Source organism: Aethalodelphis obliquidens, unplaced genomic scaffold (genome assembly GCF_003676395.1).
Source record: "Aethalodelphis obliquidens isolate GAN/ISIS:26980383/991018 unplaced genomic scaffold, ASM367639v1 scaffold65, whole genome shotgun sequence".
NCBI lineage: Eukaryota > Metazoa > Chordata > Mammalia > Artiodactyla > Delphinidae > Aethalodelphis > Aethalodelphis obliquidens.
This window is the reverse complement of record NW_020838009.1, coordinates 8,822,711-8,836,950: the sequence shown is the minus strand read 5'-3', so window position 1 is coordinate 8,836,950 and position 14,240 is coordinate 8,822,711. Positions and strand designations below refer to the sequence as shown.

The following is a 14,240-nucleotide window of genomic DNA, read 5'->3' as shown; positions in this document are numbered from 1 at the left end:
GCTTCAGCGCTTCTCGACGGCACGGCTTCAGATCTGACTGGAGCCGAGGTCTCTCCTTCCCTACCCGGGCGGACGCTGCCTCGCCGCCCCGACCGGCTTCCTCCGGCCACTACCCCTCAACGGCGAGAGATCTAGGCTAGCTTTCTCCGCCACCAGCCCTGGGACCAGGAGCATTTATTTATTCGCGGGGCGGCAGGCGGAGCGGCGTGGGTGCCCGAGCCTCGAGAGTCGGCTGCTAAAGCGCCGCGGAGCAGGAACGGGCCGTGAGCGGGCGCAGCAGGGATCTCACTTCCCTCGGGGGACTCGCCTACAGTCGGGTCGGGAGAGCTCAAATCTCCTCCCCCGAAATTCCCCGGAAGCGCGGCTCGGCAGAGGCGAGCGCGGCGATGTGAGGGAGGAGGCTAAGAGCTCCCGCTTCAGGAAGGGCATGTGCAGAGGGGCGGCCGCGGTGCGCTGCCCGCCCCACCGCCCCCACCCCACCGCCGCAGCTGCTGCTCCCGCACCGCGATAAAAGGGGCGGCCGCACTTCCTGGCGCGAGACCCGCGCTCGCCGCCTCCCGCCCAGGCGGCGATGACAGGGCGCTCGCGGCAGCCGCGAGGCACCGGGCCGGCCGTTTACTGACCGTTTCGCGGCTACCCGCCAGCGTGTCGGAGACGCCGCCTCCAGCATGGGCTGTGCCCAGAGCATCCACGCTTCCGAGAGCCGGGTTGTGTACCACGGCGGCAACGAGGCCGAGGACGCGCCGGGCCCCGCGGCGCCGCCGTTGCAGCCCGGCGGGCCGCGCCTCCCACCCGGCCAGACGACGGCTGCCTCGGCCCGGTCCTGTGGCTCCAGCCTCGTGGAGTCCGAGCCAAGCAGCGGCAGCGGCAGCGGCAGCAGCATCGGCAACGCGGTAAGGGGTGCCGGGAGGGCGGGTGCTCCGAGGCTGCGGTCTGCGGTGAAATTCGGGCCCTGCGTTGCGACAGCTTTCCCACAGGGATTGGTGGGGCTCCCTCCTGGGCCGCGGTGCCCTGTCGCCCGGCTTTGGATGACTTTGACGGACGCCAGCGCGCCGTCTTGCCAGGGCAGCGACCGGAGGCGTACCAACCCTAGTCCTGGGCACTGTGCTTAGTAGAGTTGTGCTTAAGACGCTTTCCGAGCCGCGGCTTCGGTTCCTGGGACACATCCGACGCGACGTGTCGAGCAGGAGGGACCTCTGTGAACTTGACCCAGGCGGTTGCATCCATTACCTCCCAAACAGAGGAACCCCCCCCCCCGCCCCGCCCCAGGATATTCTGGCGCGACCCTGAACGTTAAGTCAGTGTGAACTTTGTTCCTTTGGTTCTCGTGGTGGAAAGGGAAGGTCGGCTAGCACTGTGAAGTCGGGGTACTGGACCCTACCACCGTGTTGCGTTTTCCCTCTGTCAGCGTTGCACAAGCATGCAGTTGCAGTTTTCCATTTTCTCTGGGACTATTAAAATGTAATCTGGAACATCAGCTTTGCTTCATTGCACATGTATTTGAGGTTCACTTTCATTAGCATGCATGTTGTACCTGAAGCATATGTAATTAGAAAATAGTATCAGAAACGCGATTTTTGAAGCATTCAACAGAACAAAGTTAATTTTTTATTAAGCATTCTTACTGGGACAGTTTGTGAAGTAAGCCTTTCTTCTTCCTCCCCTGGAAAATTACCCCAAGCAACTAGGAGGGGGAAGAAAAACCCAGAAATGAAAACTCTGTCTTTGAAGAAATTAGGAGATGTCTGAAACCCCAAACCAGAAAATAAGTGGAAAGGGTTTTTGAAAGATTGGACCAGGAGTATGAGAGGAAGTAGACAGAAGACACTTGCAGCTGCAGAACTTAGGAAAAGAAAACTCAAGTAGCAAATAGTACTTTCTAAGGTGAGGGATGCACCCTGGGGTTCAAAACCAAAATGTTTAGTTTGAAATGGTGGAAATGAGTGCACAGGCTGGTGGCAGAAGCTTCACCGGGTGCAGTTTGATACCAAGATGCAGAGGAGCATGGACTGAAGGAGGACTTATCTCAAGTAACATTTGTGGGGAGCAGGCTGAGCTGTGACGACAGGAAGGAGAGGACTCTGTGCTGTGAACAGCCCTCACAGCTGCCTGTCTCTTTGGAGAGAGAGAGAAGCTCAGGAATACCCGTCCCCATTCTGTGTGTCCACGTATACCATCCCGCCAGAAAAAGAAAGAACACTCCCGTTCCTCTGAACATGGCTCTGGCTCTTCTCCCAAGTGAGTCTTCTTCAAATAACTGGTCTAGAATAAACCACCTTCAAAAATGAGTAATCAAAAATGGACCAGTTCAGGATCTAGTCAAACATAATTACTTAAAAGAAGATGAAGAAACATGAAAAAACAGAAAGATGATGATGACCAGCACTCACTAGAAAAACACTGGCACAGAACAAGTGAAATTATGATGAAATATTTCACAAATTAAAGAAAAATGTCAGTTTACTGCTGTAAATAGCTGGAGCACAAATCGGAAGTACAGGAGCTCAGGGAAGAAATGGCAAGTCAGTAGGCAAAAAAACCTAAGTTCAAGAAAGAAAGTGAAGGGAAAAATAAAACCCATCAAAGAAATGAAGGCAAGTTAAAAGTTAACGAAGACAGGGCTTCCCTGGTGGCGCAGTGGTTGAGAGTCTGCCTGCCAATGCAGGGGACACGGGTTCGTGCCCCGGTCCGGCAAGATCCCACATGCAGCGGAGCGGCTGGGCCTGTGAGCCATGGCCGCTGAGCCTGCGCGTCTGGAGCCTGTGCTCCGCAACGGGAGAGGCCACGATAGTGAGAGGCCCGCGTACTGCAAAAAAAAAAAAAAAAAATGTTAACCAAGATAGTGTATAGAAAACAGAAAAGGAGTGAGCAAAGTGAAAACAGAAATAGTTTAGACTTATGAATGAAAAGTACAAAAATTCCCTGAAGAAGGAAACAAATAATAGACAAAATAAAAATTTAAAGGTTTCCAGAAAGGAGAACTTGAATCTACAGTTTGAAAGGACGCACTGTATACCCAGGAAAAATTAACATAGAACCGTCAGCATTGCAGTGTATCCCAGTAAAGTTATTGGACTTAAATTAAAGAATTTAATTTAATTTAATTCTTTAAATAATTAAAGAATTATTTGGACGGCCAGGCCAAAAGATCAACTAACTTATAAAAGGGGAAAATTTGGCTGTTCCTTATCATCAATCATCATGGGAGAAGACTGACAAAATCCTTAAGAAGAGTAAGATTGACCCAAGGATTTTATATTCATTGAAATTGTATTTTTTTAAAAAACAAGTTTTGGGCTTCCCTGATGGCGCAGTGGTTGAGAGTCCGCCTGCCGATGCAGGGGACACGGGTTCATGCCCCAGTCTGGGAGGATCCCACATGCCAGGGAGCAGCTGGGCCCGTGAGCCACGGCCGCTGAGCCTGCGCTTCTGGAGCCTGTGCTCCGCAATGGGAGAGGCCACCCGCGTACCGCAAAAAAAACCCACAAAAAAACAAACAACAAAAAACCCAAGTTTTTAAATATAAGATCTTGAGAAAAAATATCCCCATGAACTCTTCTTGAGGAATCTAGTGAAAGACAAACTTCAGTCCACCAAGCGGTAACTGGAAAAACTCCAGCAAAAGAACCGTTAAAAGCATTGATCAAGTCTGTTTACCTGTAGATTAAAAGAAATTTGGAGATTAGTGCAATAGAACAGAATGTGACGGTTGTATGACCTGACAATATGAAATTATCTAACCGAATTTGAGAGGAGAAGAGGAAAGAAGATGGTAGTAAATTTAGAATATTCTTTCCTCATCTTTAATAGGTAGGGTTCAAAGGGTATCGTTTAAAGCTAACAGACAAACTACTCGAGGTTTAGGTATATTTAAGAGTACAAAGTTAAACAGGATGTAGTATGATGGACTAAAATAGGACAGTGGAGGGATGGTGCAAGAGAAGAAAATATCTTAATTTTATTATTTCTCATGGGGGATTAAATAGATACTGTCTAAAAAAATAAAGGCTTTCAGATAGTAATAAAAGTAACCAATAGATTAAAAAATAAACCATCTGAAATATCAAAATATACGCACAAAGGAAAATGAACAGTCTCTACAAAGGATAACAAAAATAATTGATAGAACTAAGGCCACTATCTGTCATATCAGTAAATATAAATGGAAATTGGAGGTCATCAGCTTGGTCATCAGGAAGTCGAATCACATACTCCACTAATATGGTTCCCTAACAGAAGAGGCACTGCAGTGGGAGGGACACAGCAGGACACTCCAGAGAAACCACAAAAATGCTCCCTCCATAAGAGGAAAAGCTTTAAAAATCCATCAGGCTCCTAGAGTGAGAAATCGTCTAATAGAACCAGTCGCATGAGACCTTCTCCCTGGTCCTTTCTTATGCTCCCTGCCGCAGAAACAGCAGCTGGCAGGTAGGGGAGGAAGTGAGGGGGAGAGAAGCAGCACCTGCTTCTCCAAAGGCGTGCTGCCCCGCAACTGGCCCTGCTGGTGGAGAGAGAATCTTCTTCAGATGAAAACTGAAGTGCTGTTAAGCTACTGGACTGATCGTTTTCTTTTTAAAGTACCTAAACTCTTTTTGAAAGTTAATGCAGTTAATGCATAACTCATCAGTGTACAACTCGATGAATTCTTGTACATGTAACTAGCATCCAGACCAAGAAGTAGAATATTCCAGGAACCTATAAGTCTTCCTGATACTCTCTTTCAGTCACCTACTAGGCTACCCCCACCCCCGCCAAAATATGCTATAGATTAGTTTTGCCTGATTTGAACTTTATGTAAATGAAGTAGACTGATCACTTTTAATTACTAAATTGAGGCTGTATTTGTGACTTAATGAGTGTACGGGGTTGAATAGTGTCCTCTCAAAATTAATGTCCACTGGAACCTCAGAATGTGACTTATTTGGAAATAGTCTTTGCAGATGTAATTAGTTAAGACAAGGTCATACTGGATTAGGCTGGGCCCTAAGTCCAGTGACTGTTGTCCTTATAAGAAGTTCATGCCATGGCAGAGGCAGAGATGGGAGTGATGCAGCTACAAGCCAAGGAAAGCCAAGTATTCCCGGCAACCACCAGAAGCTGGGAGACAGGCGTGAAATAGCTTCTCCCTCAGATCCTACAGAAGGAAGCACCCCTGCCTACACCTTGATTTTGGACTTCTGGCCTCCTGAACTGTGAGAGAATAGCTTTCTATTGTTTTAAACCACCTAGTTTGTGGTAATTTGTTACAACAGCCTTAGGAAACTAATAAAATGCAACTCTAGGACTGAGTATTAAGAAAGAGAGGGCAGAAAATTTATGAGACTTGTCCTCATTTTAGGAGTGGAGGAAGCACTACTTCCATTAAACAGGTTTAAAGCCGGAAAATGACTTAAAGACCCTTTTGTTTACCCTGCAAGAGCCTTGCATATTCAACGTACCAATTATAGAAGCAAACTATTGGCTCACTGGAATATCAGACTCTCAAATGTTCACCTTCCAGAAGGGCAGTGGAGATAAGACTTTCCCCAGATTTATTTCATGCATTGCATTCACTACCAGGCTCTTTATTCTGAGTCCCATGTTCCCAAGCACATTCACCTCTGGAAGTGGGTTCTGTGAGAAGTTCTTCAGGGATTCCTGATGGGGCCCTGTCCTCAGACCCACCACAGGTCACAAGCCCGCAAGTTCACATGCCCTCTCTGCCATGCAGTACATAAAGCTAATCCAAGTTAAAAGGTCGTAAAAACAAAACCACGTATTCAAACTTTTTGTTCTCTCCTGTTAAAAGTCTTTCTTCAAACCACCTGTGGTATGGTGGGTTAAGCCAGCCCCATGGACCTGTCCCACAGTGTCATTCTCTTGAAAAGTCTTCAGTGTGCTAGGAATCTGTATGTTTCCTCAAGTCCTCAGCTACCTGTTTACTGAAAACTATTTAGGAAAAAGTAACATATAATAGGTGAAACTAGCTACTTACAGAAGTCATCTGCCCTAATTTCATTTCTGAGGATAATTCATGAATATAGCTTCATGTTTTAGATTTATTCCTTATCACTGCCATGTATGTTTGTTACGTTATCTAATACTTTCTCTAATAACTCTTTTAAAAATAATTAATTTTTTTGGCTGCTTTGGGTCTTCGTTGCTGCACGTGGCTTTCCTCTAGTTGCAGTGAGCTGGGGCTACTCTTCCTTGCGGTGCACAGGCTTCTCATTGCGGTGGCCTCTCTTGTTGAAGAGCATAGGCTCTAGGTGTGTGGGCTTCAGTAGTTGTGGCAAGTGGGCTCAGTAGTTGTGGCTCATGGGCTCTAGAACGCAGGTTCAGTAGTTGTGGCGCATGGGCTTAGTTGCTCTGCAGCATGTGGTTTCTTCCTGGACCAGGGCTCGAACCTGTGACTCCTGCATTGGCAGGCAGATTCTTAACCACTGTACCACCAGAGAAGCCCTCTAATAACTCTTTTTACTGGAAAAATTTTAAGTCAGCATGATAAAATTAAAGTTTCATTTAGCTTGATACATAAAGATATTTTGAGTATATATAGATATACATTCAAAATTTATTATTAATCTCCAAAATAGTTTTGCTGTTATTTGTTATTGGTCTTACAAATTTTTCTACAAAATCACGTGGTCACATCCTAACCTTTTTTTTTTTTTTTTGGCCGTACGCCGGCCTCTCACTGTTGCGGCATCTCCCATTGCGGAGCACAGGCTCTGGACGCGCAGGCTCAGCGGCCATGGCTTACGGGCCCAGCCGCTCCGCGGCATGTGGGATCCTCCCGGGCCGGGGCACGAACCCGTGTCCCCTGCATCGGCAGGCGGACTCTCAACCACTGCGCCACCAGGGAAGCCCACATCCTAACATTTTTATATGAGAATTGTGCCTTTGAATGAACTAGAGAAGGCTTACTTCCAGTTTTTTGTATATCATGCTTTCTTTTGAGATTCAATTACGTGTGCTCAAAACCAGTGCTGTTTTTCACTTATTATATGTTATAATTTAATGGCAAACAATTTTTCAAAAAGAGGTCAGGCACTTTCTATGATATCTAAACAAAATGTTGACAATAGCAGTTGACCTGGGGAGCCAAAATACCCAGAGTAGCAACAAGATAAGAATCTAATCAAGCAGAACTTCTCTTGAGTATTTGGCTAATTGAGAAGACACTCAACTGTAACAAAATTAAAGATTGGATCATTTCTTTGGAGACCTTTGAGAGAGAGGTAGAATAGCCATTCAGCTGGAAAGATCTCACAGTGAAATTGGAAAGAGAACAGAATGATATAATATAAGCCTATCAGGAAACCTAGTCAATCTTGATTTTACTCTAACAGCTGGGATTTATTCTTTTCTTTTTTTCCTTAGGTATTTCCTTTAGGAACATTTATTATGAAAACATGGGGAAATGTTGGGGATTATAGTTATTTAGTAATTGAATTCAGAATTCAGTAATTCATTCAGCAGTTACTGAGCACTGTACTTTCCTAGGTTCCAGTTTTATGAAAGTGAATAGAACTCAGAAGCCAGTCTGGTAGGTGGGGAGACAAGTGCATATAATCCCACTGTGATGAAGATAAACCCAGGATGCCTTGGAAACACATAGGTGTGGCAGCTCATCCAGATAAGGGTTGGGGCCAGAGGCATAGGTAGGGTTTCCCCATGATTGGGTTTAGAAAGATGAGGAGGAATTAGAGAAGAGGAAGAAAGCAGGAGTGTGCCACACTGAATGAGTGACATGGCCACGGCAAGCGACGTGGGCTTTCAAGGAGTTCTAAGTGGTTGGGGCAGCTGAAGCTTAGGCTTCAAGCACTACAGGAGCCTTGAATGCTATATCAGAGTGTCCAGGCTTTATGTAGGGCAATGTGGAGCCCCTGAAGGATTTTACATGTACTATATTTATGGGTCATATATTTCCCTCCTTTTGAAACGTAACATTCTGATGTTTTTCTGCTTTGGATTAAATGCATTCCTCACCCCCTCCCAACACCGACAGTATACAGTTTATCTATTAAATTCAGGTAGTGATGACAGAAGGAAGATAGAACTGACTTTTTTGTCTTGCTGTTCACAAGAGTTAGTACAAGAGACTGTTTAAGTGTAATAGATATGAAATGAGCAGAAAGATATTTTGAAATGTTTTGTGTTAGTTCTTTATGTATTTTTGTACATCCTGTAAAAATGTCATTCCCTATATGTTTTCAGGCACTTGTGAAACTTTAGGGGTATGAATTCCTTTTTAGGACTTGTGTGGATGTATTCTCATTATTAATTATTACTGAAGTGAAGAGGAAATGATATCAGCAGATGTGTGGAGCTTTTATTCGCACTGAATACACTATTCATTTAGACAAAAGGATCATTTCTCAATTCAAATCGGAATATTCTAATTTAAGGCCTAAATCAGTTGTGTCATAATCTCTATGGAAACAAAGCTTTCTACTGTGTAGTAATTGCATAAATAACTCATTTCCCCTGGTAGATACACAAATTGTAGATGCATATGCTTCTTTTTCCATTCTGTCAAGAACTCCCTTAAAATAGAAGAGACTTTAGCCAATGACATTTGTTTATATGTTTTATATATAACTTTAAACTTTATATAAAGTTTAAAATAACTGTTCAGATTTCCTGCTTACATGGATTTTTGTAAAATTGTTAAGACTTAAAAATTGTTGATGAGCTCACTTTCTTTTCCTGGTTGAAATTCTGACGCAGAGGATTGAATTATCCTTCTTAGTTCTTAGCGTATTAACATCATCTGCCTGTGCAAGGCTCTCTCCAGTTGGGTTGTCTAGTTTTGTCTCACTGATCTTCAGGCATTCATTATATATTATGGGTATGAGTCCTTTGTCGGTTATATGTTTTGCAAATACGTTCTCCCATTCTGTGACTTACCTTTTTAGTCCCTGACTGGGGTCTTTTGATGAACAAAATTCTTAATTTAAAAATCTAGTTTATCAATCTTTTCCTTAATGGTTATTGCTTTTTGTGTTTAAAAATCCTTGCCTACTTCCCAAGATTCCTCTCTTTTTTTGTTGTTTGGTTTATTTATATCTGGTTCTCCACTCCCTCCGTGCCCACCATTCTAATGTGTTTAATGTATGTCATTTTGTTTTTATGTGTTCTTATAAAGTATGTACTGTTAATGTGCTTATGTATTTTAATTTATGTAAGTGGTATTGTATTACAGATCCCATTCTGTTTTCTTACTTTTTTCACTTAGCATATGCTTTTAAGATCTACCATATTGGAATTCCCTGGTGGTCCAGTGGTTAGGACTCTGAGCTTCCACTGTAGGGGGCACGGGTTCAATCCCTGGCTGGGGAGTTAAGACCCCGCATGCCACATGGTGTGGCCAAAAAAAAAGAAAAAAGAAAGAAAAGAAAAGATCTACTATATTACTGTCCCCCAGTTAGACATACCCATATTGCTTGCAATTCCTTGCCACCACTACGCATAACCCTGGACAGGCATCTTTGCTCATGTCCCCTTAAAGATCTATGTGAATAGACCCAAAATTCTCACTTCTGGGACATAGGGTATGCATAGGCAGTTTTGGCGTAACCTTAGTGATTGGTTCCTGAACATCACATACTCTAAGTGAAAATTTCAACTAGGAGTCATTTCTTACTGTTTTGAATGGGAAGAATTACAATTCATTATAAGTCAACTCAAAACCCTGAACTTATGTCCTAAAGCATAACTGTAACTTACTAAACCACTGTACATGAATAAGTCTAGCATATTAGAATGTAAAATGCTTAAAATAACACTTTTTAATCACCAATAGTTATTAACAAGTGGTTGCTCTGAATGCGCTAATAAGGTCAATTTGCCTGCCCCCCTTCCCCTCCCCCCCATAACCTGTCAAAGGAAGCAGAGAGCAGTCTCAGGGAGGATGGTGCTGGGATGCTCTCTGCACCAGTTTCAGAGATGACATTCCCTTTGACACTCCCTGCTTTCCAGCACTCTTATACAGTTATGACTACTATGATCTAACAAGTATATTCGGACTGTAAATTGAGACTTCCTGCACATAATTTTGTTCAAAATGTATTAGACTTCTGGTTTCCAGTTCTGTACATAAGGAGCTTGGAAGTCAACACTCTGTCCTAACAACAATTAAAGCTGAACAGACTGAAAAGTTAACAACTGTTCTTAAATCCATAATAGAGGGGAAGGCACAGGGTAAACTGTTGCCCCCGAGATTGGATAGCTAGGCAAATACAGGGAGTCACTGCTTACCAGAGACTCATGCAGAGAAACCTCCACACCAAACAGTGCCAGGTAGGAAAACCTGAACTGTGACTAGTGAATTGCTGGCAGCTCAGTGCAGGTAACTCAGAGTTAAAATCTCCAGGGGAACCGTGGCATGGCGGCCCCCACGACATTGTGAGATTTATCTGCAGGAGCTTGAGCAGATTCCCACAGTAAATAGCAGAAAAAAATGTTATCTACAAGAAATCCACTTTAAATATAAAAGCGCATATACATTAAAAGTGAAGTGGATAGAGAAAGATGTACCACGCTAACACTAATCAAAAGCAAGCAGACTAGCTACATTAATTTCAGACAGGGCGGACATCAAAGTAAGGAAAGTTATCAGGGATAAAGAAGGGTACTACATATGACAAAGAGGTCAACTCTCCAGGAAGTCACAACAATTCTTGATGTATATGCACCCAACAACAGAGCATCAAACTGCATCAGGCAAAAACCAATAGAACTGCAAGGAGAGATAGTGGATTCTTCTATCACAGTAGGAAACTTCAGCACCCCATTTCAGAAATGGACAAAACCAGCAGGCAAAACTATGGAACGACATAGTTGAACTCGACAGTACCATCAGTTAACTGGATAAAATTGACATCTATTGACTACTTTATCCAGCAACAGCAGAATGTACATTTTTCTTAAGCTCATATGGAACCCTCACTAAGATAGACCACATTCTGGGCCACAACACCTTAACAAATTTAAAAGAATAGAAGTCATACAATGTCTGTCCTCAGACCACAATGGAATTAAACTAGAAATCAATAACATAAAGGTAACTGGAAAATCCCAAAATATGTGGAGATTAAACAGTACACTTCTAAATAACACATGGGTCAAACAAGAAATCTCAAGAGAAATTTTAAAATATTTTGAACTAAATGAAAATGATACAATTTATCAAGATTTGTGGGATGCAGCAAAAGCAGGGCTTAGAGAAAAATTTGTGGCATTGAATACATATATTGGAAAAGAGGAAAGATCTAAAATCAGTAATCTAAGTTTTCACTTTAGAAAACTTAGGGAAAAGGAAGAGCAAATTAAATCCAAAGTAAGCAGAAGAAAAGAAATAATAAGAATTAGAGCAGAAATCAATGAAATTGAAAACAGGAAATCAGTAGAGAAAATCCTTGAAACCAAAAGCTGGTTCTTTGAAAAGATCAATAAAATCTATAAGCCTCTATAGAAGGCTAACTAAAAAAGAAGACACAAATGATTAATATCAGAAATGAAGGAGTAGACTTCACTGCAGAGCCCACGGAAACTGAAAGGTTAGTAAAAGAATACTGTGAACCAGCTCTGTGCCCACACATTTGATTACATAGATGAAATGGACAAATTCCTTCAAAGACGCTATCTGCCAAAACTCACGTGAGAAGGAATAGATCTGAATAGACCTATATCTATTGAAGAAATTGAGTCAGTAGTTAATAACCTTCCACAGCAGAGAGCACCAGTCCCGTATGGTTTCATTGGTGAATTCTACCAAACATTTTTTTTAATTTGTATTTTCTATTGGAGTATAGTTGATTAACAATGTTGTGTTAGTTTCAGGTATACAGCAAAGTGATTCAGTTATACATATACATGTATCTATTCTTTTTCAGCTTCTTTTCCAATTTAGGTTATTTCAGTATATTGAGCACAGTTCCCTGTGCTATACCATAGGTCCTTGTTGGTTATCTATTTTAAATATAGCAGGGTGTACATGTCAGTCCCAAACTCCCAGTCTATCCCTCCTCTCCACCCTTCCCTCCTGGTAACCATAAGTTTGTTCTCTAAGTCTGTGAGTCTGTCTGTGTTTTGTAAATAAGCTCATTTGTATCGTTTTTTAAATAGATTCTGCACATAAGCAATATCATATGACATTTGTCTTTGTCTGACTTACTTCACTTAGTATGATAATTTCCAGGTCCATCCATGTTGCTGCAAATGGCGTTATTTCATTCTTTTATTTATTTGGCTGCACTGGGTCTTAGTTGCGGCTGCTGGGCTCCTTAGTTGCGGTTCGTGGGCTGTTTAATCGCAGCTCACCAGCTACTTAGTTGCAGCACGTAGGCTCCTCAGTTGTGGCAGGTGGGCTCCTTAGTTGCGGCTCGCCACCTCCTTAGTTGCAGCATGCGGGCTCCTTAGTTGTGACATGCGAACTCTTAGATGTGTCATGCACATGGGATCTAGTTCCCTCACCAGGGAGGATCGAACCTGGGCCCCCTGCATTGGGAGCATGGAGTCTTATACACTGCGCCACCAGGGGAGTCCCATTATTTCATTCTTTACAATGGCCGAGTAATATTCCATTGTATATACGTACCACATCTTTTTTTTTAAATTAATTTATTTTTGGCTGCATTGGGTCTTTTTTTTTTTTAAACATTCAATTTTTATTTTTATTTATTTATTTTTTTGTGGTATGCGGGCCTCTCACTGTTGTGGCCTCTCCCGTTGCGGAGCACAGGCTCCGGACGTGCAGGCTCAGCGGTCATGGCTTACGGGCCCAGCCACTCCACGGCATGTGGGATCTTCCGGGACCGGGGCACAAACCCGTGTCTCCTGCATCGGCAGGTGGACTCTCAATCACCGTGCCACCAGGGAAGCCCTGCATTGGGTCTTTGTTGCTGCGTGCAGGCTTTCTCTAGTTGCAGCAAGAGGGGGCTACTCTTCGTTGTGGTGCGCAGGCTTCTCATTGCAGTGGCTTCTCTTGTTTTGGAGCACGGGCTCTAGGCGCTTGGGCTTCAGTAGTTGTGGCACACGGGCTCAGTAGTTGTGGCTTACGGGCTCTAGAGCGCAGGCTCCGTAGTTGTGGCGCACGGGCTTAGTTGCTCCACGGCATGTGGGATCTTCCTGGACCAGTGCTCAAACCTGTGTCCACTGCATTGGCAGGTGGATTCTTAACCACTGCGCCACCAGGGAAGTCCATGTACCACATCTTCTTATCCATTCATCTGTCAATGGACATTTAGGTTGCTTCCATGTCTTGGCTATTGTAGACAGTGCTGCAGTGAACATTGGGGTGCATGTATCCTTTCAAACCGTGGTTTCCTCCGCATATATGCCTAGGAGTGGGATTGTGGGATCATATGGTAGCTCTATTTTTAGCTTTTTAAGGTACCTCGATAACTGTTCTCCATAGTGGGTATACCAGTTTACATTCCCACCAACAGTGTAGGAGAGTTCCCTTTTCTCCACACCCTCGCCAGCATTTATTGTTTGTAGATTTTTTTTTCTTTTGCGGTACGCGGGCCTCTCAACTGTTGTGGCCTCTCCTGTTGTGGAGCACAGGCTCCGGACACGCAGGCTCAGCGGCCGTGGCTCACGGGCCTAGCCGCTCCACGGCATGTGGGATCTTCCCAGACCGGGGCACGAACCCGTGTCCCCTACATCGGCAGGCGGACTCTCAACCACTGCGTCACCAGGGAAGCCCTGTTTGTAGATTTTTTGATGATGGCCATTCTGACTGGTGTGAGGTGCTCTCCCATTGTAGTTTTGATTTGCATTTCTCTAATAATTAGCGATGTTGAGCATCTTTTCTTGTGCCTCTTGGCCATCTGTATGTGTCCTTTAGAGAAATGTCTATTCAGGTCTTCTGCCCATTTTTTGATTGGGTTGTTTGTTTTTTTGATATTAAATGGCATGAGCTGTTTGTAAATTTTGGAGACTAATCCCTTCTAGGTTACATTGTTTGCAAATATTTTCTCCCATTCTGTGGATTGTCTTTTCATTTTGTTTATGGTTTCCTTAGCTGTGCAAAAACCTTTGAGTTTAATTAGGTTCCATTTGTTTATTTTGTTTTTATTTCCATTACTCTAGGAGACGGATTGAAAAAGATATTGCTGCGATTTTTGTCAAAGAGTGTTCTGCCTATGTTTTCCTCTAAGAGTTTTATAGTATCCGGTCTTAAATTTAGGTCTTTAATCCATTTTGAGTTTACTTTTGTGTATGGTGTTAAAGAATGTTCTAATTTCATTTAT

At 43.5% G+C, this 14,240-nt stretch overlaps 1 protein-coding gene across 1 annotated transcript in view; it reads left to right on the top strand.

Annotated features, from left to right (window-relative positions):
* The first annotated feature begins 382 nt into the window (after nucleotides 1-382).
* PDE8A (phosphodiesterase 8A) overlaps nucleotides 383-14,240 on the top strand; it is a 95,703-nt gene continuing 81,845 nt past the window's right edge. Inside the window, exon 1 of the mRNA XM_027089414.1 lies at nucleotides 383-893. Within this exon, the coding sequence (XP_026945215.1) occupies nucleotides 669-893 (225 nt within the window). The 5' untranslated portion in view covers nucleotides 383-668. The remainder of the gene's footprint in view (nucleotides 894-14,240) is intronic.